This window comes from Neolamprologus multifasciatus, chromosome 10, assembly GCF_963576455.1.
Source record: "Neolamprologus multifasciatus chromosome 10, fNeoMul1.2, whole genome shotgun sequence".
In the NCBI taxonomy this organism is placed as follows: Eukaryota; Metazoa; Chordata; class Actinopteri; order Cichliformes; family Cichlidae; genus Neolamprologus; species Neolamprologus multifasciatus.
The window spans coordinates 27,333,865-27,358,618 of NC_140448.1; the positions used below are offsets into that span (position 1 = coordinate 27,333,865).

The 24,754-nt window shown below is 38.4% G+C and overlaps 1 protein-coding gene across 1 annotated transcript; it reads left to right on the top strand.

Moving 5' to 3' along the window:
• The first annotated feature begins 596 nt into the window (after positions 1 to 596).
• mpzl1l (myelin protein zero-like 1 like) lies at positions 597 to 22,723 on the top strand. Its single transcript, XM_085175889.1, has 6 exons — positions 597 to 754; positions 7,143 to 7,324; positions 10,972 to 11,182; positions 14,037 to 14,166; positions 18,679 to 18,784; positions 21,276 to 22,723. The coding sequence occupies exons 1-6, from the start codon at positions 682 to 684 to the stop codon at positions 21,369 to 21,371; spliced, it is 798 nt and encodes a 265-aa protein (XP_085032015.1). The 5' UTR covers positions 597 to 681; the 3' UTR covers positions 21,372 to 22,723.
• The last annotated feature ends 2,031 nt before the right edge of the window (positions 22,724 to 24,754 follow it).

A 24,754-nucleotide genomic window follows, 5' to 3' on the forward strand; every position in this document is an offset into this window, starting at 1 on the left:
TACACATGCACCACATCATCAGATTAAACACCACCTGATCCACCTTTGTCTTTGTGGCCCTTCCTTTTCGGTACGTCTAGCCCCCCAGAACTTCTATTTGCTTTCTTCATATTTCTGACTAGCCCATACTCCTGCTGAATCCTTTTCTGTACTTCCTCATTCCACCACCAAGACTTCTACCCTTTCGTCCTCTTTCCAGACAATGCACCAAATACCTTCTTGACAATTTCCCAGTCATCTGATAACTCTTCAGAGTTCGTCTCAACTCCTCCCTGAACCCTGTGCAACATTCTTCCTTCTTTAACTTCTGTTATTTAATTTTCACTTCCTTTTCTAGCTTCATTCTCCCCTGACTCCCCTGTGTGCCCCTCCTTCCACCCTTATATACCACCCTCTGTTCTTCGGTTTAGTTTGGTTTCATTGAAGAGAAAAAGGTTTAAAATATAGCTGATACTGTTAGCCTCAGGCAGAAAGCACTCACTTTTATTCATGAAATCCTCCTTTTGTTTGTTGTCTGTTGGTGGAAGTTATGTGTGATTCGTCTGGTCGTTCTATAGGGGGCAGCAGCAGCCGCACCCATATGTGTTTGTACCCGCAGCGAAGAAGAAGAAACCACTAGGACAGTGGAGGGTGGAGGAAAAAAAAAAAAGCGGAGCAACTACTCCTGTTTACAACCACATAATGGAGTCCAAATGGCCAGATACGATTCGCAAGCGTATATTATTTACTGGATTTACGCTTTGTGTTGTTTTGGGTGAGTGTTGAAGCCCCGCTTGGGTTAAATTTCCATTTGTAAACGTTTGAGTTTGAGTTCATTATTTTAGGTGGGATCTCAGGTTAGCAGGCTAGCAGCGTTTACACCTCTATTCCCAATCCTTTACGAGTTAACACGCCTTTCTTCAGCCTCGTAAGCGAGAAACTATCTTTAACACGGCCCGGATTTTTTTTTTTACTGGGATATGGGATAGAGACTCCACCTTATGTGAGAGACAGTGTTACACAAAATGCAATCTGTTAAATTCACTAAAACCTGAATGGAGATTGGCACAGGATGGTGGCTGCCGCCCCTGGCCGCGTCGTCCTGCGGAAGGTGAAGGTGGGTTCAGGCGTGGAAAGTAGCGATGCTAACCAGCTGTTTAGCTGAAATAAAAGTCCCTGGGTGTTTTAAGAGCCATGCCGATTTGATTTAAATGTCATAGTAAGGCAGGAGATATTTAAAAGTGTGCGCTGTCGTACATGTAACCAAAATTTAAAGTAAAGCCGTTTAAACGCTGATTTCTGAATAGAGCTTTTGTTAGGCGTGTGTCAACGGTATTTACGTGTCACCTGTGAAATGTCGTCTACTAATAGAGCTACCAATCAATTCTTATTTTATTTACATAATCGAACAGCACACTAAGACTGTTTTTAATCTGAATGCAGGTGGACTAGCACAGCATCCAGCCCCCGCGATAACGTCTCATTTCGTCGTTTGCTAACCGTATTTTGACCCAGATAACGAAGTATGTTGGGTACTAAACACTGTGTACTTAAAGGTACACGTAGCGTCACAACGGCAGGGACATGATTTTTGCGTGAAGTTTCGCTTTGGATAGCCAGATTTGCGTCACTATTTATTTATTTATTTTTTTGTTTTTGGCAGGAAGCACAATAGTGGCTTCGTGTTGTAACGACGTGTTACTGCAGCTGCCTGCAAGTTGGTGAGAGGCACGGACTGAAATGACCAGGGGCCCTCTATCTATTCAGGCACAGGGTATATGTGCCCTCGCAAAGCACACAGTTTGGTCGCATAGTAATATAAAAAGCTGTGAACTACAGCACGAACTTGCATTCATTACTTTGGCTAAGCCGTTTTGTGCTATACATTTAGCAGCTCAAAATGTGCATCTTAAGAAGGAAAACATGCACTTTAATCTAATTTATCTGTAGTTAATTTTTTAAAACATTTTTAACATGCTGAACATTGGAAAAATTATACTTGCATACAATGAGTAGTTTTAACAGTATGTGTTAGGAAAGTGTTGACTGTAATCCACAAATAGTATCTTTCATTTTTTTATACCAGAGAGGAGTTGTAGTAGTTGATCCCTAAGAAAACAAATGTGTATACTTCATCCAGGTCTGAATGTGAAAGTATCAGTTTTTCTCTCAAGATAGTTCTTAATTGGAGAAAACAAGACCAAACAGTGTGGAGCTGAGAGGGATGTTGTTTGGGGTTTAACTGATTTAAGAAAATGCACTGTCCAACATTTCACATGACGAGACAGTTTAAAACAAGTTTTTATGATCAGCAGGTTTCATGGGAATTTAGATCTGTGATGTGGGTGTAGTAAAACTAAATAAATGTGAAAAGCATATAAATGAGAAATGACATAAGACCTAAAATTGAACCTTATGGTGTACCATAAGTTGCATATTCTTATTAGATAGTTTTTTGGGGGGATTTTTTCTAAGAGATAAAAATAAAACCAGGTGGTTTGTCCCTGATCCCAACCCATCTATTAAAATCCTGGAATCTGTTGTATCAAAAACCACTGTTTCTTAAACTTTTGATGAAGGATGAAGAACTGAAGGATTGTATCTAACAGTTAACATCACTGAGACTGCTTAAAACAGCACCTATGGTTTTAGGATCACCAGGTCTCACAGATATATCCTAATGTTGTTGGTGTTGCAATGAAAGAAGAAGTAATAAGAATAAGTAAATGTGGCAGTGAAACTTAATAAAAGTGACCAGCTGGAAGCATAAAAACAGAAAACACCATAGGACCTAAAATTGAACCTTGTGTTACACCACAATTAATGTGAGCTGCTGATGTGTGAAGCTTTTCAAAAGAACTGAATTTCTGTAATTTGTGATTAAAAATGGTAGTTAAGAAATTGGTCCGAAGTTATTAAGAACTGAAGGATTAAGATTTAGTTTGTTTAAAAGATGCTAGACCACACTATATTGATACAATGTATAAAAAGCGGTTAATAATCGATAAAACAATGATTTAATAGGGTTTGTGAAGAAAAATGTTGAACATTTCTCTGCCATCTAATATTTAAAAAGGCAGAAACAGTTTAAAACAGCAGCTTTTAGGATGACTAGGTCAAAGTATGTCTTTAATACTGGTGTACAACTGAAAGAAGAAGTTCTAGGTTCACAAATAGAAAATTACACCACCTAAAAATTGAACCTTGTGGTAAAGCACAGAAAGTATGAAGTTCAGATTATGGAGAGCAACCTTTTTTAAAAAGATAAATTCTCAACTCGAGCACTAGCAGGTCATCTTCTGCATAACCCAACTAATTTTTTCTTTTTTTTAGTTTAGTTTAGTGTTTTTTTTTCACTTCAAATTACATTAAAATCATCGTTTGATCACTCGGCTTTTACAGGCTCAACATGATCTGGCATTTTAGAAAGGATGTGCATGAAATTAGCCGACTCAGCAGTTGACAGTCACTTTATTTGATTTTGGACAGGATGTTTCTGTGAAGTGAGATTAAGAGCAGAAATCACAAACAGTTTTGCCAACCTTAAAAACAACTTTTAAAACTGAAATTTGAAGACGGAAAACAGTGTTCTGCTTTGAATCACAGACTGATATCATCTGACAAATACTTCCTTCCTTTTTATAGATTATTGTGAGATTGCCTCAGCAGTGTGCTGACTATATGCTGCTCTAAGAGTTGCTTTTGCTTTTGTTTTTGAAGCACGGTGTTTCCCCGAGTCTAAATCTGTTGGTGTTCATTAAACAGACTTGGATCTAATGTCTGTAAGAGGCCGAGGCTACTCATTGCTCTGTTGCTTTTATACCTTGGCCTGCTAGCTCTTCTGATTACAAGATGTGGAAGTCACGTATCTCTGTTTGCTAATACTTGTGTGGCTCGATTTGTATTTTCATAGTTGTATCAAAACCTTTCAAGGTGGCAAAAAGGTGAATGTACTGCCAAACATTTCCTACTCACAGCTGCTATGGTCAGGCTATTAATCATCAAGCTGTGCAGTCAGTGTTTGACATTTATCACACAGCCTTTTAAAGAACATTTGTTGCATTTATTTGTCTCTAATGTGTCCAGTATTGCACTGCAGTCTTGTTTCTACAATTTATAGTGTCAAAAATGGTTCTGATTTGGTTTTCAAGGTTGTGCAGTTAGTCAGGGTCACATTTGGGTATCTATTTTCTCAGCTATAAGAACAATCAGATTGAGTATCACATTACCTGATGCAGGTTGCCATGTTAACTTGAACTTAACAGATAATCTAATCTGGTCTGAGCAGTTTAGGTTTAAAATTGGCACGAGGTGCGACATTTTCACTAAATCATTCTAATAATTATGATCACAGTAAAAAGTGCTGGTGTTGTGAATGCTGGAAAAACTTTTCATTAGCTCTGTGTTCATCGGTCTCTAAGAAGTCACACAGGCCTAGAGAACAGTTGGCAATAATCTGGCAACCAACCATTTGCTTGGGAAAAATGTGTTTTCTGCAATTGGTTGCTGGAGGTTGAAATCAATCACAAAGCAGGTGTTGCAACAGAAATTTCCCTGTGGTTGCACCTGGTCGCTAGCAGATTGCCACAGTCACCGACAGGTCGATGAGTTACACGTAAGTCATCGACTTGTGTGCAAATATTCGTCAGCTACTAGCCGAGCGCTAGTATGACTTGAGAAAATGCAACCCAAAGCCGGAAATGGTGAACATTGACTTAAAAAAACACAAACAAAGTAGTGCCTTATTTCCATAGTCATTTCAAAAGATGGAACTTTTTGCCATGTAGTTTCACTATTTCTCAGAGGGTATTCTTGGTGAGTGTTTGCAGACAGGTCTGCTTACCAACCACTCACCTGCTGGTTGGTTATTATACCTTTTGGTGCGGGCCTTGCACCTTTTTTTAGGGGGGGGGGTTAATCTGCTGTGTTACGCTTTGGCCACTGCAGCTAGGTTGAAGACACAAGTGTACGATTGTGTCGGTTTTTATTGTATTCCAGTACAAGAGCTTAGAGATGTACATATATACAGAGGGCGATGTTACAACTGTGGAAAAACCTTGCAAAAGAACACTCGGCAAAGTCGTGCGGACCTACGTTTACACCAGAAAATCTCTGAAAATTAATCAGTCTTTTTGTAGGATGTTTATGGCTAAAAATCTGTGAAACTTCAGTCTCTTTATTTTCAGCTTCAGTGCTGCGTTTTACAGTTTAAAAAAATATTCTTTATATGTCTTTGTCTTATATCTTTATCTTTGTTCCTTTTGATAATGTCTAAACGAAGCAGGCTCTGTCACAAGAGTCATGTGACTCTTGTGACAGAGCCTGAAGCAGGAAGCCTGGTTTAGCAGAGACAGCTGATAATCACCATTGTGATACCTGTTAGGTTGTTTCTGAGCAGAGAAAGCCCGTGTTGCTCAGTTGTACGTCTCTCTTTACACTATGCACAACATCAAACACCAAGTTGCCTTTGATGCAGCCATAAATATGGGATTTGAGGATTCTGGATAAATGAGCAGAGCTGTAAAACCATCCGTCTGTTTTTCCGGTTACATAAAAATAGTTTGAGTAATCTTACAGGTGGCTGGATAAGATACTACCTCTTTCCACGTCTCTCACAAACTGAAGTCGGACTAAACTCTGTGTCAGGCTTGTCTCGCTGCCTGTGACCTCACTTCAGTTGTTTATTTAGTGCTCTGACTCATACATATGTGTTTTCCCACACAGAGGCCAGCTAAGAGCAAGCAAGAAGTACTAAAACAACATCTCTACAGGACAAGCGTGAGGAAGTTTAGAAGGGTTCAAAGATCAGTGGCATGAATGTGTTAGACCGTAATTTATGATTTTGGGGCATGCTCACAGTAATCATTACTACCACTGCAGGGTTTGGACGAAATCTTTTTAATTAGGGACACTTGAATAATTAATTCAGTGAAATTAAAATTTAATAGGGATACATGTTTGTTTTTTTTGTGTATGTGTTGTGCCCTTTGTGTTGGGAGAAGCAAAATAAATCTTAATTTGAAAAACAAACAAACCCCTCAGCTCAGCACAGGTTTATTCAGGTTTAAGAATTTAAGAATATTGACTGATACAGATGTTTGACTGACGAAGTTGTCCGCCCTGTTTGATCGATGGTGCCATCTGCGCTAATACCAATCTCAGTTTTTACATATATATGTGTCATGATGCCAGAGAAGTTATTTTAACTTCAAACAAAGCAAAATATTTTACAAACTGTGAAAGAAAACATTTCCTGCTAGAAGTGGTAACAACACTTAATTCACTACTTGAGGCAAAAACACCATTGGAGTAAAACCAGGCCTCAAAGGATGAGAAAACTAAAATGCACGACTCAGCTGAGCACTCCCTAGTTGGACTCCAAATGACAGGAAAAGCAAACAGAGGATTAAAATTACTGATGCAGATGGTAACGAGAATAAGAATAATAATAATTAAAAGAAAACCCAATCCAAGATAAAACATCCCAGGTAGAAAATATTTTCCAATTTCAGTTTTATTATGTGACAAACAACTAATTCAAAAGCCCTTCTGCACGCACAAATAGTGTGCTGGAGTTGCATTTAATTGCTTTTTGTGGAATTTTATGTGACAATATTGTGCAGCTGCTGAAGAGTTACAAGGTTAAGTTTTATCAAAGTGTTAAGCAGGTACGTTATATTTCTGCTTAAATGTTTGACCACCTGGGATAGTTTTAGCAGTACTGCTGCTCTATAATGTTGCTGGTGAATGATGAAAAATGCCTCTTGTTTTGTTTACCTTAATAAAGGATGCTTTCTGCAAGCGACAGTTACGGAGTTCCTAAAAACTAAGAAAATATGATGTAATTCTAAGGTGCATTGACCACACTAACTCGTGTGGACAGATTTTGTCCCTTTTTATCTATACTGTGGGACTGCACCAAGCTTCCGATTATTAACTGATGATTAACAAGGCTATTATAGTTAACTAAAACTAAACCTAAAAATTACTTAGGAAAAAAAATAATTAAAACTAACTAAAAACCATTTTGGAATGTTGGAAGACTAACTACAGAATAAACCAATAGCCTTTCTGGATTGTAACCTGCTGGCCGTGGTGTTGGTTTAGCCCTGAACCCTTGCTGCTTTGTGCGCTTACACTTGTTGTTTTGTGTTCATAAACAGTCACAAGACCCACGTCTGCGATCGAGATACACGCTGATTCTGAGGTGATAGTACAGAACGGTACCACGGGGATTCTTCGATGCTCCTTTAAGTCCAGCGAAGTGGTCAGCTCGGCCACCACGGTGACCTGGAACTTTCAGTCGAGTCATCCCGAAAGTCATTTCTACAAATCTCCATACGTGGTAAGTCCCCGCTGGTTGTGTCCGCTCTGGGAAGATTTCCCACAGTTTTTAAGGATGTTTTCCTGCGATTGTTTTATCTGTCGTGACACAAGAAGAACGGATTCGGCTGTTCCCTGAGGGATGGGTGAGAGCACATTGTTATGATTTGGTTTCAGTAGGCTTTCAGTTTAAGCGCTAGCCTTTTTCTTTCTTTTTTTTTCCTAAAAATATATCAAGTACAGTTATACTCTCTCCATGTACTGTCTTTACATATCTACATATTTATTTTTATCTAATTTTTCCGTTTGCTTTCATCTGTTCATGTTCTGCTGCTATCTTGCTTGAGCATCGTAATTGGATCCCGTGGTATGCTTTCATTTTTCTCTTTAGTTCTTATAGCACTTTGTCGACTTAAATCTCTTTGTAGACTTTAGTTTTCAGCTACAGATTTTTCCTACAGTGTTATTTATTACTGCTGAGAATTGACTTGTGGTGATTAGCTTGAACTTATTAGTGTATATTCCTCTAAAACTCTTAAGCAGCTAAAAAAAAAAGAAAAGAAAGAGGGACGTTTATGTGGATCATGTCCTATCTACAAAGGCGTTTTGTTTACAGTCCAGTCGGGCTGGGCGGGGCCTGTCTGTCTGCTGTGATCTGACTCATGCATATATAATGACATAGCTGAAGGGCCTTTAATTTGCAGAGCAGTCATGGCAGAACACATACACGCAGTCTACACTTGGAGCATGTTGTAACATCGAGCTGTGTATCTTAAAACATCGATCTCTCTGACGTTTCAGACCCATCATTTGCAGAATAAATACTTCTCTTCCTACAGAAATGATGCTTGTCCAAAAAAAACCCACCAAAAAGCTAAGATAAGGGAAAGCTGCTGAGTGAAGGAAAAAGGCTGTGCAGCAGTAATGTTGAAAAAAAAAAAAGGTCTTTCTAGTACCTCAGATATTCTGTGATTAATCCAGATGTCAAAATTGTCCAACACACTAAGCAACTGTTGTCATTGGCAGATGGCAGGATACCGAAAATCTGTAGTTGGTGCATGCGTTTCAAATTCTACGCATTTCAGTACAAAAAAAAAAAACTAATCAAGAGTGACCTACTTTGCCTGTAAACATCTGCAGGGCCGTGTTTGAGCTGCCTAGACAGGTTTGAGATGTTCCCTCCTTTTGTTTAAGACATTGTGCAGTGAAAGAGGTTCAAAGTTGGCTTGAGACCCAAACTTGACATTAGTGAGCAGCTAGGAAAACAAAGGGGACATGCAGGAAACGGTCCAGGGCGTCAACCAATAAGATTTTAAATTTAATTAGGCTGCATTAGATTTGGCTTTCGGTGATTTATAAAAACAAAATTGCTGGGATAACACGATCATTTTCTTGCTTTCATTTTGACTGCAAAGGAGAGCCTTTAATCATCGACTTCCATCCAGAGAAGAAGTTGTCAATCAGTACTGCCTAATGTTGCATTACTAACCCTTAAAACATCTGAAATGAGCTGCAAGACAAATTGAAGCTACAGTTACAGTAACACAGCTTTCACCATTACTGATTGGTACAAATAATTACATTACAAGTTATTTAGTAGTTGGATTTTAATTACATTAATGCTATTTTTTGTTGCATTTATGTTTATAAAACTACGAGAATGAAACCGGTTTACTGCTTTAATTATTACTAATAAAACTGAATAATTGTTATCATATTTAATCCTTCTTTATAGTTTGATAACAATATGAAAGCCACTTCAAGTTCTGTCTGTTTTTCTACAAAAGAATCAAATTATCTGACATCAACTTTGAGAGAATTCTTTATTTATTTATTGTTGTGTTAATTTTTGAAGGTAAAGAAAAAAACCTCAGCCATAATAAAGAAAAGGAAAACTGCAAAACAAAATTTGGGATTGCAGTAAAGAAGAAAATCTAGTTGAGTTGTGGCAAAAAAAAAAAGCCTTGTTTTTGTATGATGTGTCATGTCATCGTGACTGAGCCAAGGCCAAAGACCACAGAAACAAATGACAGAGGAAAAACTGCCGTCTATGTTATAATCGTAGTAGCAGCAGCAGTAAGTTCAGTATCATCATACAATTCACATACATGATGCTTGATGTCCTGTCAGTTCCATGCAGCACAGTGTGGCTGCAGTGAAGACTGTTCAGTGTGTAGGTGTCTTATGACAGCTGTTGTTCCTGTATACAGGAATATTAGTCACAGCCAGGAAACCAGTTTGTTTGACCTCTTTGTTTACTAAATTATGGAAATATTTATCTATTACTTTATCTATGTCAAATATAAGAACAATATTGCTGCGGTGTCTGCAGTGTCCAAAAAAAGTCATTTTATTTAGCGCATATGAACACCTTAGATGTTGACCAAAGTGCTGGACGATGAGTGAAACCCAATACAAAAAATAAAAGGACAAAAAAAGAATAAAAATTATAATTTTAATTAGGGCAGGGCGATATGACCAAAAATATTTATCACGATATACATTTGAAAATTTGCGATAACGATATAACTGACGATATAATTGACACTAGACAGCATAAAAATGTATAATATCCACAAAACTTAAAAAGAGGTTATACACACACAATACGGTAATATTATGTTGAAGCACAGTACGTATCACTCCGCGAGGCTCCTGCTTACGATAGCCGTAATGCTCCGACAATCCATCAAGCGGTGCGGCTTCGTAGCTTAGCAAAGTCGTACTGAAACATTTGAGAGATTTTTGAGCGCCGTGTACGACATAAAATCGTTTCGAGGTCAGTAAACACAACCAGAATTCATACATAAGGCACACCGGATTATAAGGGGCTCTGTCGATTTTCAGAAAAATCAAAGGATTGATTTTAAGTGTGCCGTATTTTCCAAACAACACGGTAATAACGACGGCCCGCTAGCATGCGCTACCAAAGATAGTGCTTTGTTGTGTATCTGACGGACAAAAGCCAAACCAGTTCCACACCACTGAAGTTGCAGCATTTTTACAAACCAATTCTGGTTCATCCGTTTCATTCAAAGATCCACTTTCGCTCTTCTCATTCTGCGTCACCGCCATGTGCGTATGTAAACAAAGGCACTGCGCATGCGTGTTTTATCCATATACTATCGCGATATTTCATTTTCCTATCGTTGCCCAAAATTACGGTATTACCGTGAACGGTATGATATAGCCCAGCCCTAATTTTAATAAATACAAATGGAGTACAAATATAAAACGATGGTAAGAAAGCAGTAAATATTAGATATTTTTGTTCAAGTAATTGTCAAAAGAATGTATTATTATTGTTTTTAGTACCTGGAGATTTGTTTTTTGTTTTTTTTAATTATTGTACACTTTATTGCATTTTGTCTAAATGTCTGTTCTTTTACTTAATCTGGCATTACTGTACTTTCATACATTTTATTTAATAGTAAAAGTCCATGTTACAGTATTGCTTGGTCTGTTTTTGCTATTCGAAAACAAACACATTTAATCACATTGAGGGGAGAAAAATATGGGATTGTTTGATCAATAAAATCAGGTCATTTTAGCCCGTTGCTCGGTGGTTGCTAGAGAACACGGCTGATCTAGATGAGAACCTTCAGAGGTCGGAGATGTCCCCATTTATATATGAGTACATCTTCACCAGTATTTCCTTCCTTTTTGTAGATTTTCTACTTTACAAGTGGGAGAGGATTCCCAGGGTCAGACGAGTTCAAAGACCGCGTGCAGTTTATCGGGGACATCAACAAGAGGGACGTCTCGATACAGCTGAGCCCGACTTATTTCAGCGACAACGGCACGTTTTTCTGTGACGTGAAGAACCCCCCAGATGTGACGGGGACGCAGGCTCGAACCGAGCTCAGGGTCGTGCTGAAAGGTGAGTTTTTGTCAGATTTACATTGAAATTAATGCACCAGAGTTAAATGTTGGAAATGTAGAAAATGTATAAAAAGAAAAATCAGTGACAGGTTGAGTTAGTGTGGCTGGGAAAGATGTCTTTCTAAATGCCTCCTGCTACTCTGCGGCCTTGATCACACACTCGTCAGTTCTTTTCACCCACTCAGCAGGGCTCTGCTCACACACATGCTGATTGGATGGCGAGAAAACACAGTGTAGCACAGTGTGAGCCTCTGCGCACTATCGCTTATGTTTCCAGGCAAAGAGGAGACATTTCTGTTTCACTAGCCGATCAAACATGATGGACTGGATCGTGGCCATCTTAACCACAGTGTGTCGATTGCACCACCTGTAACAAGTTAAATCCTGGACTACTTAATGGTTTATCTAGGAATGCTGTTGCGACATGCTTTTGCAGTTCAAACCGGATTAATTGCAAACTTTCTTTGAATCTCCTGTTAGGCATCTGTAAACATTAGATCCATATCGCCCAAATTCAAAAGATAAATGAAAGACTGTCAAGAATAAAAGTGCTACTCTGCCTGCTGGCACTAAACAGCACACAGTGAAGTATTTAGCTGCAAAAATGCTTTTCTTTTTTCTTATGGGCTCACATTTATTCCCTCGCATGCCCTAAAAAATTGCTTATTACACGTTAAAATTGAGCATTATGTTACAGTGTTGCTTGTTCATATTAGATGTGGGTAAAGTTATGATTAATTTAAAAAACAACAACGGAAAAACAACGTTTGGTGACAAGCTAGTTAGAGATTTATTGATGCCATCCTGTTACAGGAAAAGGACGTTACCTTTGGTCTTTTGTGAGAGCAGGTTTCCACTTGCATTGGCATTTTTGTGCATTGCAAAAAGGGGCACACGCATACTGTTTTTATATGCTGTGTGAGTGATAGACTAAACCCTTTCACTATGTCTCTCGACAGATATTTGTGTTATTCTCTCTCATATTCCTGATCAGACTGATTTGTAAAGTTGCAATTGCCAATCAGGAATGAAAAATGCAATCATTTTCTGGCTTTACCCCATAATTCACCAGGTTTTTGAGGCCCTTCACGCAACTTTAAATCACACCAGGAGTGTTTTAGCCTCTAGTCTGCAATGGCGCCTTTTATGGACTGCTCAAATCGCAGAATTTTGACCACAAGAACTGTGATTTCATCACCGAGTGGGTGTGACCACTCTGTTCCCTGCCAGAGAGCTAGTATTTGGGTAACTGGGCAACAAACATTATCCATATATCCCCGCAAGCAGCAACAGGTCCTGTCTAATAAACTGCATGTACCTCAGCGTATCTCTGAATCTTGTTCTGACTAGGTCTGTCAGCCAGGGTTCACATTGTAGTAATCTGAGGTGGAAAATTGCACTAAAATAAAAGCCTTTAATGTTGCATATACAATTTTCCATTATCTTTGCCACATCAATGGGCCAAATCCTGTAAAAGAAAAACAAATGGAAAAGAGAGGAAACTATAAAAAGTTGTAGGAGAAGTAGATTAGACGCACATTTTTATGATTAAAATGATCACAACGGTACATTCACTTACATAGCTGAGGTCATAAATGACTCCATTTGATCAGTTAAAGGTGAAATTCATTAAAGGTACAAAATAAACACATCGAATATCATCAGTTAATGAGAAAAGACTAATAAATGCAAGCTATTCAAGCACATACTGCAAATCGCTGCACAACCACTGTTTGTGTTCACTCAGCTGAAGGCCACATGTGCATGTGATGGCTTGTCTGCTTTACATGTGGCTGCACCTCTACGCAGGTTGAGGTTTTTCTTTGTACCAAACATCTGTATCTAGGAAGTAATAAAGAGTCTAAATGGAGCATGTGTGTTGTACTCGACTATGTTTTAGCCGCAGTTTCTTTTGGCTCTCACAATGAGCTGCCTTGGTATTGTTCCAGCTTTTGTTGCTCAGCTTTCAGTGATACGCCCAGCTGTGTTCTTGGTTTCCAGGCCCGAGGGTTCAAGTTTTGTGCTTTATTTATGGTAGCATAACTGTATTTATACATGATGAAGGAACCGAGTCAGCCTTGTCCTCACAATCCTATTTTTGTATTCTGAAATCCACTTTTTACTTTAAAATGATTATATATATACATATATTCACACAATTCTGTTTATCTTCACACGCTTTGGCTCTAGCAAAGAGCTGACTTAGTGTCTTAGAGCTTTTAATACTACTGGATACTCAGGTTTAAGCACCACTCCCATCTGTGATGTTAATTTCCAGGAATGGGGTTTAAAAGTGTTTTATTTATAGTAGCGTAGCTTTATTTACAGTGACTGTGGGTCTTTCACATGAAGTCTAATTTGTTTTAGTTTGGAGGACATTCTGAAATCCATTATCAAACTAAGTAAGATGAAACTCTTTTTGTTGTGTTTGTGTGTGCAATATCAGTACATTTCACAATCTTGGGCAGTTTTGTCATAATCTGTGAGTAATTAGTCCAACATTTTTGGAAACTCTGGACCACTTTAAAACATTGCAAAATAGTATGTTAGTTGACTCAAGACTTTTGCACAGTCCCGCAGAGCTGTTGGCCCTGCGCGTCGAAAGAAGCCAGTTGAGATGTTTTGGGTATTTGGTTAGGATGGCTCCTGGGTGCCTCCCAAGCATGTCCAACTGGGAGGAGACCCTGGGGTAGACCCAGTACCCGCTAGTGAGATGCCTTGAGAAAGCCTCAGAATCCCCCAGGATGAAATGTTAGGTGTGGCTGGGAATGTCTGGAATATCATGGATGTGTGGACTGACCTTGAATGTTCTTCATTGTGTGTGTTTTTTTGTTTGTTTTTTTCCCCCCCAGAGTCTTATTCGCAGAACAACACCACGTTTATAGTTGCAGGAGTTTGTGGTGCTTTATTGGTGCTTGTGCTGATTGCTGTGGTGGCCTGCATTGTCATGAGGGTACTTCACAACCGCCATGATTACGAAGGGTAAGTGAGCCATTCGACTTTACGCTGTTCCAGATTACCGATGACCTCAACTACAGTGAAGCTGCAAAATTTTCGAAAGTTTAAAAACTATATTCAGAACCTAAAAGTAGCTTCACTCTCACGTTATGCAGTTATAAGCTGAATGCACATTTAATAAATCTAACACATATGTACACGTGATAAAACAACTATTTGGTGATGCACTCATATATATCCAGACATAGTCGCAGTCAAACTCTTGTTAGTTTATTTTTGTTCTTAGCAGCTTTAAGCTCCATATTTATATTATAGATATAAAAATATAAAGATGCATCATGAAGAACAATAAAGTTTTTGAAGTTGGTAAATACTGAATACTACAATTATATGATTTACACCTTTATATCTGTACTAGTAGTTTCACTATAAGTGTGACACTATCATTATATTTAAGTATGAAATATTGATCTTGTGTGAGCGATGCACACGTGATAATGATGTACATTTTTCTGACTCGCCAACTCTTAGATTTTTTTTTCAGTATAATTAATTACTTTCGTTCTCAACGTGACTCAGTTACTGCAGTTACTTTTTTCAGTTTTCTACAGAAAGTAGTTAATAGTGAATTTTGTGTGTTATTTAGTTATTTATTTACAGTTATAAACCCGGATCCATGCAGGGTCTGCAGGTGTTCATAAATACAGTTTAGACAGTATTAAAGTTTAACATTTCTAAAAGATTTGAGAATATTTTGTCTTGTGTGCCACAGACAGTGGTTTCACCTGTAAAATCCTTTATATCTACAGCTGTATGAGATGTTTTAAATCCATAAAGTAAGTGCTTCATCTGCACATCCTGTAAAAATGACCTGTAACAATAATGATAAACAGCAAGGGGTATTTTAATTGATAGCTAGCAATGAGAATATGTTAACGTTAATCTCCCTGTGAATACAGAAAAATACCCCCACTGACTGACTGAATTATAATTGGGTTGTTTTCTTTGGTTATTTGTGTCTGTTGATTGTAACTTTACCTGATTTGTTTGATGTTTAATGCTCACTTTATGTGTTCATTATACTGATGTGAAAATTATACTTGATGCTGTTAAAATGAAAGGTAAGTTAAACAGATGATACTGGTTTCCTGAATCAATGTTTTGTTTTCAGTAATATTTCACTTGAGAGGTTGTTTTTTTCCCCGTTAGACCGGTAACCCTCTGTATAGCTCTAACACTTTACAGTATCTGGTGTTTGGTGGGTACTAATTATTAACACGTTTGTTTATAAAAAAGTGTCAACTCCAGACTTTGCATGCCTGAGGTATTTTTGACCACGTCTACCTCGCATGCCATAGAAACTCTTTCTTCATCTGAGGTATAAACAAAAGAGCCACAAATCTGAGAGATGTCCCTCTTGTCCACCAGGAAGGTGTCAATGAGAGGCCAGGTCTGATATGCTGTGTTTTGAGAATTGGCCCACTTTGTTAAAAGGTTTGAACACTAAATGTTGCAAAGCAGAAGCTGCACTCGCTGAGAGGTCTCTAGTTTTGTGCTCAACCTTGAAATTTGTGGAGCCATGTCAGTGCTAATGCTTTGTGTGGAAACAGTTCTACTTCAGGCACTAGCACTGGCTTCTCACTGAGTAAGAAAAAAAAATCGGGCACCTTCTGCTTGGCTGCTGAGTGGGTTGAGCCTGTGAGCTGAGCTAACAGGGATCTGTGGGGTGGCTGTTTTCACTGGTGCCAGTCATTTTTTTTCCCTCCATTAAATTGTATTAACACCACTAACTTCACAGCAACACCTTCTACAAGCATGTTGAGCTTGTTGCCATTTAATCTACGCATTGTCGTTTAATGCATTTATATGTAATTAAGTAACCTGGTTACAGTCAATGTCTCCTTTAGGCAGATTTACTCTTTAGAACAGTTTAATGTTTAATGTTAGACAGGATTAATGTAGAGCCATTAACCTGCTATGATACCTACACTAACCTATCCGATCATCCTGACCCTCATTTACATAGAATAAAGAATACTTTTAATTAATTACCGATGTACGTAACATATATTAGCTGAGAAGATTAAACTTTAATTCTTTAATTCACTTTTTTGACTATTTTATTTTTATAGGCAGCACGGTGGTTAGCACTGTTGCCGCACAGCAAGAAGGTCCTGAGTTCAATTCCAACATCAGGCCGGGGTCTTTCTGTGTGGAGTTTGCATGTTCTCCCCGTGTTTGTGTGGGTTCCCTCCGGGTACTCCGGCTTCCTCCCACCGTCCAAAGACATGCAGCTTGTGGGGATAGGTTAATTGGAAAATCCAAATTGCCATTAGGTGTGAATGTGCGAGTGAATGTGAGCGCGAATGGTTGTCTGTCCCTGTGTGTTGGCCCTGCGACAGACTGGCGACCTGTCCAGGGTGTACCCCGCTTCTCGCCCTATTACAGCTGGGATAGGCTCCAGCACCCCCCGCGACCCTGAAAAGGATAAGCGGAAGCGAATGGATGGATGGATGACTATTTTATAAATAGGACAAGCTAGAGGCAGCCTAGTCTCCAGGCCGATGGAAACCATTTAAACATGTAACCAGGTTATTTAACTGTGTAGAACTTTTATCCATCGTTTGCCACTAACATACAAAACTAAACGGTGTCTTTCTCATCTGCTTCAGTGACACTAACCCATCATCAGATTTTTTTCTCTCATGAAACATGTTTATTTGACAACAGTATTTACAGATTTTCTTTTTTTTGGCAGTGTTCAGTCATCTTAATGGGCCGAAATATTGGCCTCTCATTGTTCATTTAGCATTCATGTTGTTATTTTCAGGTAAACTGCCTCTCTCCCCTGTTGCCTTTACTAGAGTTGCACTGATTGGCTGCTTGACTTACAACCCTTAGACTGAGAAATTAAATTGGATCAAATAAGTATTGATTCACGCACAAACGGATTGGCATTTTATTGTTTTGTCTGTTTTATATGTTATACGTAAAATTAAAATTGAATACATTTGTTGAGAGGTTTGCTTGAGCTACTGATTAAAATCAAAAATATTTGGTTTACTCTTCATACTGAGGAAGAAATAATAAAACTTAGTATAAACATTTAGATTTATAATCTTTTGTTTATGTAATAATTGATCAATCAGTCTTTGCTTTTATGTGATTAACTGTCATTAATTAAGATATTATTACAATAGAAGAGCATCTAATGACTGGTTATGTTATGTTTGCACTAACCTTTTGTAAAAGTATTATTAATTACTAATATTTATCCATAATTTAGATGAGTATATACTCCAAATCAAGTACTTCAGATGCAGTACAGTAAGATAAACAATGGAGAATGTTAATAAACTTTATTGGGTTAATTTCTATTGTACTTCTGCTCTACATATTAAAACAGTTGAATCAGGGGCTGTATTTGTTGCCCTGCTCATTACATTACATTCAGCAATACTGATTGTTTTAGTGTTGAATGTTGGAAAATAGTAAATGTTTGTACAGTTTTCTAGAGCCAAAGCACAGACCTTCAGATTTCTAGATAAGTTTTAATTAGTTAAATAAAAAAACAATTTTATTGAGCCAAGAACCTAATCCGTAAGCTCTCAAATGGAATAAATTCAGTATCAGAGAAATCACCAGGCTTCACATTCAGATTATAAACCACATATTACAAATGATAATGTAATATAAGATCTCCCACATGGTCACACTGGGGAAAACTGGTTGGAGACGTGCAATGACCCAAATTATTGCAGCTGTGTGCAGTGAACTTGCAGTCTTGTTGACCTCCTGGAAAGAGATTTGCAAAGACACTAGTTGGACTCATCAGTGCAAACTTACTTTGCTTGATTGCGATGGGTTGGCAAGCGGTCTGCATTTATAAACTAGATGACAGTTATTTGCAAACCTTTGCTAATCTGCCTGAAAGCAACTGCAGTCCGTTTGAGTCGGATCACAGTTGTTTGGAGACCAGTTCTCCTACAGATGAGCTGTACAGTTGGCTTGTGACTGTAATTGTCCCAACTGCTTGCAGCTGGTTCAATGCAATCACTAAGCAACTACAAATATTTTTGTAGTCAAATTTTCAGTCCTGTTTTTTCATACTAGTGTGACTGAGCCACAATTATTACCTTGTTGTTGTTGTAAAAAAAAGTAGATAAAACTAAAACAGCTAAACTGTTATGGATGGAGATAAGGTTTATCTATAAAATTAAAGAAGCTAAATTATATTACACTATGAATTAAGTACAAAATTATAAACTGTAACCTTTGTGCTAAAGAATCAGTCATAAAAATATTCATCAAAATATCTTAATTTGGATTTTATTTGATTGCAAATGTGCTTCCAAAATTGCAGACCCACCAATCTGATATGGTCTAAATCCCATCGGTGCACCTCCAGTCGGCGCTCAGCTGCAGCGTTTCATGTTCTCATGTCTCATGATTTTGTTTTTGTCTTGTCCATTATTTGTGTTCGTCTCACTTTGACTGTGCACCAATGATTGCTCGACTCCGTTACACCTAAACTAGCTGTACGTCCTTGGAAAGCGTGAACTCTCAGGCTCCGCAGCCTCGAAAGAAGGTGGAGTCCAGAGTGGAGGGCTCCAGATCTACCAGTCCCTCGGGTCCGCTACAGGTATGAGTTGGGGGACGAAGGGAAGGAGCAAAAAACCAGTGGCTGCCTCTGTTTTACTGGAAGGTGGTCACATTTATGTGGACAACGTATCCAAATACAACTGAAAATAATTTTTTATCCATCCGTAATATTTAGTTCTAATTTCATTTGGTACGTAATCTTATTTTCAGTTGTTTCCATTCATGTTTTTATTGTTTGGCCAAAAAAAACCAACCAAAAAAAGGGGGAAATATTAAGAAGAAATGAATGAGGAAAAACCAAAAATAAAATAATAATGGATTGGATTTATATAGCACTTTTCGGGACTCTCAAAGCGCTTTACAATACCACTATTCATTCACTCTCACATTCACACACTGGTGGAAGCTGGCCTGGGGCAGACTGACAGAAGCGAAGCTGCCATATCACGCCATCGGCCCCTCTGGCCAACACCAGTAGGCGGTAGGTGAAGTGTCTTGCCTAAGGACACAACGACCGAGACTGTCCGAGCCGGGGTTTGAACCGGCAACCTTCCGATTACAAGACGAACACCTAACTCTTGAGCCACGATCGCCCCAAATGCTATTGTTAGTTTACTTTTTTAGACATCATGAACAGTTATTTATCAGGTGTTGCATTTCTTGTGTTTAGCTAATAGACTGAAATTTTCTGATGTGTGTTCTCCCTTTATTGATATTTCTCAGATTTCTCAGCTGAATAATTGATCTGTTTTAGCAAATCAAACAGTCAACTCGCCCTGAGAAATCTTTAGTGGGCTGTCTTAATACGACAGAGAGCAGAACTAATCTTCAAACCTGCAAGTGAATTTTGCTTGAAATGAAACAAAACAAATTGGATTTGATTTCTAAAGTGTGAGTGAAAGGTGGCAGAATAATTTAACAAAAACTGAAAAATGTAGATAAAATGGAAAAAAGGGGAAGAACAGTTATTTACAGACTATAGAGCCCCCACCCAGTGGTCACAGTGAGAATTTATTTATTTATTTTTAATCTTAGGACAGATTTTGACTATTTTTAGTGAAGTGTTTCCTCTGAATAATACATGAGGGCGGGAAAAAAAATTAAATTTCTGCTATATTTAAATGTGAAATCATCAAAATCACTTAAACATGATAATAAATAATATTAGAAAAATCTGTGCCAAGCACAACTTTTACATTCGTCTTAAGGCCAGCATGTCATCGGTTTTATCCTGATCAACCAACCAACACTAAACAATTTTAGGTTTACTGTCCAAAAAAAAAAAATCTTATTTTCTCAGTAATAGTTATGTTTGTTATTATTAATTTTTATTTTTCTTTTAAAAAGAAGACTAGACTATCCCATACAGACACGGGACTGCTGTTCAGTTTTCGAGTCTCTTAAAGCGTGGGGTGTTTTTGGTTGTGTTTTGGGGGGTTTTCCCTTTAAATTGATGTTTTGATAACTTTTGCTCTACTTTGCAGTACTTTTTTAACCCTCACAATAACGTTTGCATTTCCTGTGACCCGTGCAGAGCCGTTTTTATGATACAGTATCGTGTATTGTGCAGCACACGTTCCCAACTTGCGGCTGCGCGGGCACCGGTCTGCACCATTTATATTTAGAAAGAGAAACAGAGGAGCTGGTTCACCAGCTTCTCACTGAGAGATGCTGTCACTGTAATTATGACTGCACCCACGGGATGACACAGCTGTCTCTGCGGCTGTAGTCACGGCTGTCACACTCTCACTACACTGTACTGTATAGTCTGCGTGCATTGATGATCCTGTGGCAGTCCTGCACTTTTGTGGTGTATTGGTCACGCTTCTCTTTAGGAAGCACCCAAGGCTCTAAATCTCAATCACGGCAAGTCTGAACGATTACCACGGCCAGCTGTAGCTTGTCCCTTAAAATCATCTTAAATGCAGTAAGATGAGATAAAATATTCAGCATCTGTCCCAGAAGTTTGGAAACTATTGTATCACAGCTAAAGCCTATCAACCGAATACAAGTATCAAAACATGAGGTGCTAAAGAGTCTTCCTGTCTTTGTGAGACACATGTTAAATACTTGTATATCGAGTGACACTCCATATTTTGGCAGTGTAATGTTACTATTATTATTATTACTGAATTTAACCAGTGCCAAAGCTGTTAATAGGAGTGGGAAGGAAATGTGGAAAAAACTAATATAAGCCACTTTTCAGAGGCCCTGTAATTGCTAAGTAATTATCCAAATACGGACTAATTATCTAAGCCTTTTTATCTGCGTGTGTGTTGCCCTTACATCTTCACAGCTAAGCACTAATTAAGTCAAACTATAAGAAACTGTTGTCTCCCAATCAGAAGCTCCACTTACAAAAACAAACAAACAAAAAAAAACACCTAGGTTTCTAACTTTGGGCTTCTTTAATCACCCATGTGCGTAAAGTGATATAAAGGTTGCCGTTTATTATTTGCTTCTTTCTGTATCTACTTGTATCATTGGCTGACTGTGTTTCTTTCCTGCTCTGCATCTCATTTGTCCTCCAGGGCCCGGTGATATACGCCCAGTTGGATCACTCAGGCAGCAAAAACTCCTTCCATAAGATGGAGCCCGTGGTCTATGCTGACATTCGTAAAAACTGAAGAGGAACCGGGGACCAAATAAAGAAAAAAAAGTAAACAAAAATCCAGTAAAATATGAGACCTCTCTATCAGCTGCTCTTGGGAAGGGTGGGGATATCTCAACAGGGACACAAGTGGTGCAGTTTCTCTCTCTCTCTCTCTCTCTCTCTCTATTTCTCTCTCTTTAAAATTTTGTCCTCTGAAAGCATGATGATATTATACGATAAAGTAATGTCTCCATGTGCTTTGTTGTAAAAACAAAAGAAAAAAAAGCTATGAAAACACTCCAAGTCGATGTTCCACCACTCCGTTACATCAAAACTGTTCTCTAAAAAAACCAGGGGCACACATAAAAACGAGAAAGCCTTCGGTTATCATTCCAAGTATTATTTGTTTGTTTTGTTTTTGTTCTTGTAGCTTTGTGCCCCCCGTCCCCCATTAAAGGTTTAGCAGGCTGTTGCACCAACTCAACAGTCCTACTTAAGATGCTCACACCTGAACCGAGTGAGGCCCGTTTAATAAAACGAAGCGAAACAAAAAACATTGGTGCGTTAAACTGTTTCTTCCAGAGAGATGATGACGTTATAGAGCAGATATTTGAACGATACTCTCACTGTTTCTTACATCGCCTTATTGATCATGTTCATTGATCACTTCTGCCGAAACTTTGGTGCTTTTATTGGCCGGTGAGACTGGTCTGAAACTGTACAAACAGCAACATCAGTAAAGATCAAAGAAAATCTACCAACGTCAAAACCTCAAGTTACATCTTTTTGTTAGAAACGGCAGACTGTAGTCGTCACAAAGTCGCACCTGTGCTCTCGTCTGATCCAAACTGTGCCGCATTTAGATCAATGTAGAGATGTAGTGTGGTCCAATGTGTGTTCACAGTGTTAAAAGTCCCATTAATGAGCCGGGCAGACGCTCCACCGTTTTATCCTCCTTTGTTTACGGGCTTCTGATCTCTGCGCGTCTCTGTCATCCTGAAAACCCGATTGGTTCATCAGCAAGTCAGAGTTCAGACTGTGCAAGTTTTGCCTGTTCTGATTGGTCACTGTGTCACATTACATGATTATAGAGTCATAAAATCTTTCTACACCTGAGACGATGATGGCACTGAGAAGGAGGTGCTTGTAATTTCCAGGAAAAGAAAAAAGGAAACACGTGGAGTCAACTGAAGTGGTGTGTATGACACACTATGACTCACTCCTTCAGATAAAATTTGTAACTTCTGTTCACAGAGAACAGCTTGTGCAGTGCTTTTGGACAAATTTCATACTTTTTTAAACTCCCGTCTAAACGAGGAAAGAACCCCTGCATTCAGTGATCACTGGAATATTAAAAAGAACGTAATTTGTAGAATTAAAGCACAATTTTTTTTTTGCATCTTTACAAAATGTGAAACTTCAAGCTGCTCAGTCCTGAGAGCTAACACAATGATCATAAGTACATTTACCGATATTGTTTCTATGATAAAGAGTAAATATGTCTCCCAGCATAGTGCTGGTAATACACAGCATCAGATTTTGTCAGTTATGCCACACTGCATGAGATAAAATGACCAAAGTTTGTGCAATGTGTCATCTCAGATTAGAAAGTAATCAGGGGTAATATGTGTTGCCTGAACTCAAACCCAGTCAAATTAAAAAGGAAAAAAACTACTTTGAGTAAAAGGATTAAATCTTTAACAGCAGAAGAATAATTTCTGACTGAAACAGCAACATTTTTTCTCCTGGTAGAAGTTTAGACGTACTGTGAGTGAGCGGTGACCCTTAAAGCGGACTCGACCTGTACTGTAACTTCTGTCTGTCTGCCTTCATATCTCATCGACTTTGCTAACAGCTGGTGCAACAGTCTGCCGAAGCCACGGCTCCCTCTCCATCGTCTGGCTCTTCCATAGTGATGTTGTTCTGTAGAGGCGAGTGATGTAGATTTTTTTTTTTTGTTGTTGTTGTTTTGTTTTTTTTACACCGCCTTCGGTAACTTTGCATGCAGATATAATGACATCTAAAGAATAACTTTGGTACTGCTTGGCTGATTTATTTAATTTTTAAGAGCAGAAGCAGCCGTCTGACGTTGGTGTTACTGTGAATGCTTCACTTCTCTGTAAACTCCCGGCATGTCGTTGTGGTACCGGTAAAGACGCCGCATTTAGATTTTCACCTCAGTGGAAAATTCCGTACGTTTAAGTTTCAGTTGCTGTCACTTTTTTTTAATTTTTCATTGTCCCAGTTGTGTACATATAAACACATGGACAATGCAACCCAGGTAGATTTATGTGATTTCTTTGTTTTTATTAAAGAGCCATGGGCAGTTTATTTCTTTATGTTGAAATATGCATGTTAGGTTCAATTGAGGTGAAAGATCTCCTTCCTATGAAAACTGGGAGATGTTATTTTGTGGAACAATACACAGATTTGCATGCAATTTACTAACATAACACGCATTATTATGAGACTATCCGTCCTCTTTTTCTTATTTATGCATAATATAAAGCTCTTTGTTTGTCAAACTAATGGGCCAAATATCTAATGCCAACACTTTCCGATTTCAGATGCTTTAAATACATTCCAAAACTTTTGTTTTCTTCCAAAAAGCCAAATTTATGTTGTAATTTCTTTGGTTTTTGTTAACGCGAATATTTGTGTTGCCATCTTGATTCCTTCAGCTTCGTCTTGTGATTCCAAATGCAGTAAAACTCCATGCTGACCAGTGTTTGTATATATTTCTTGCTCCTCGTGTAAGATATAGTGCTGTTATACTGTAACTCATTCCAGTGTGGTATGGCTGTGGATGTCTTTCCTGAGAATGGAAGCGGTTTGCTCGAGAAAGTTGGTGGCATGCTTTGTTTTTCTTACTTAAGTCTTAATTATTTGTCACCAGACACTCTGACATGTGCATAGAGCGCCTGCAAGAAGTGTCGCAACACCAGCCGGTTTAAAGGGCTCCGGCTTAAGTTTCTTCAGCCAACAGTCTGAGCAGAAAACGCTAATAAATGTGGCTTGATTAAAAAAGCCTTTAAGTCCATGTTTGTTTGGTGCAGAGGTATCCTGCAGAATAATTTGGGTAGGCTTCACATTTGCTCTTAAAGCCTAAATCCTTCAAGCCTCCTTTAGATGTTGAGATCCAGAGGAATTATTCAAGTACGATACTTTTCATTTTATACTGATGAAGGGTCTGTATCTCCTTTATCTGTCTTTTTGCAAAGCCAGAAATTTATCAGCAAGGCTGTAAAGCTCATCAAATGCCTGAAACTAAAATGTGTAAGAGAAACCCAACTTTATTGACCTGCTGGGGCCAGTAAATAAAGTTCATTTATTGGAAATGGGGAGCAAATGTTTCCTGTCAGTGTAAAGTCGGCGCTTTGATGTAGAAAATAAGAGGCTCTGCAGAAACGTGGACCC

Excerpts from the sequence above, each read along its gene's own strand:
- mpzl1l (XM_085175889.1), top strand. The coding sequence starts at position 682 with ATGGAGTCCAAATGGCCAGATACGATTCGCAAGCGTATATTATTTACT. Across the intron at positions 7,325-10,971 it reads TCTACAAATCTCCATACGTG|ATTTTCTACTTTACAAGTGG; the intron begins GTAAGTCCCCGC and ends TCCTTTTTGTAG. Across the intron at positions 11,183-14,036 it reads GCTCAGGGTCGTGCTGAAAG|AGTCTTATTCGCAGAACAAC; the intron begins GTGAGTTTTTGT and ends TTTCCCCCCCAG.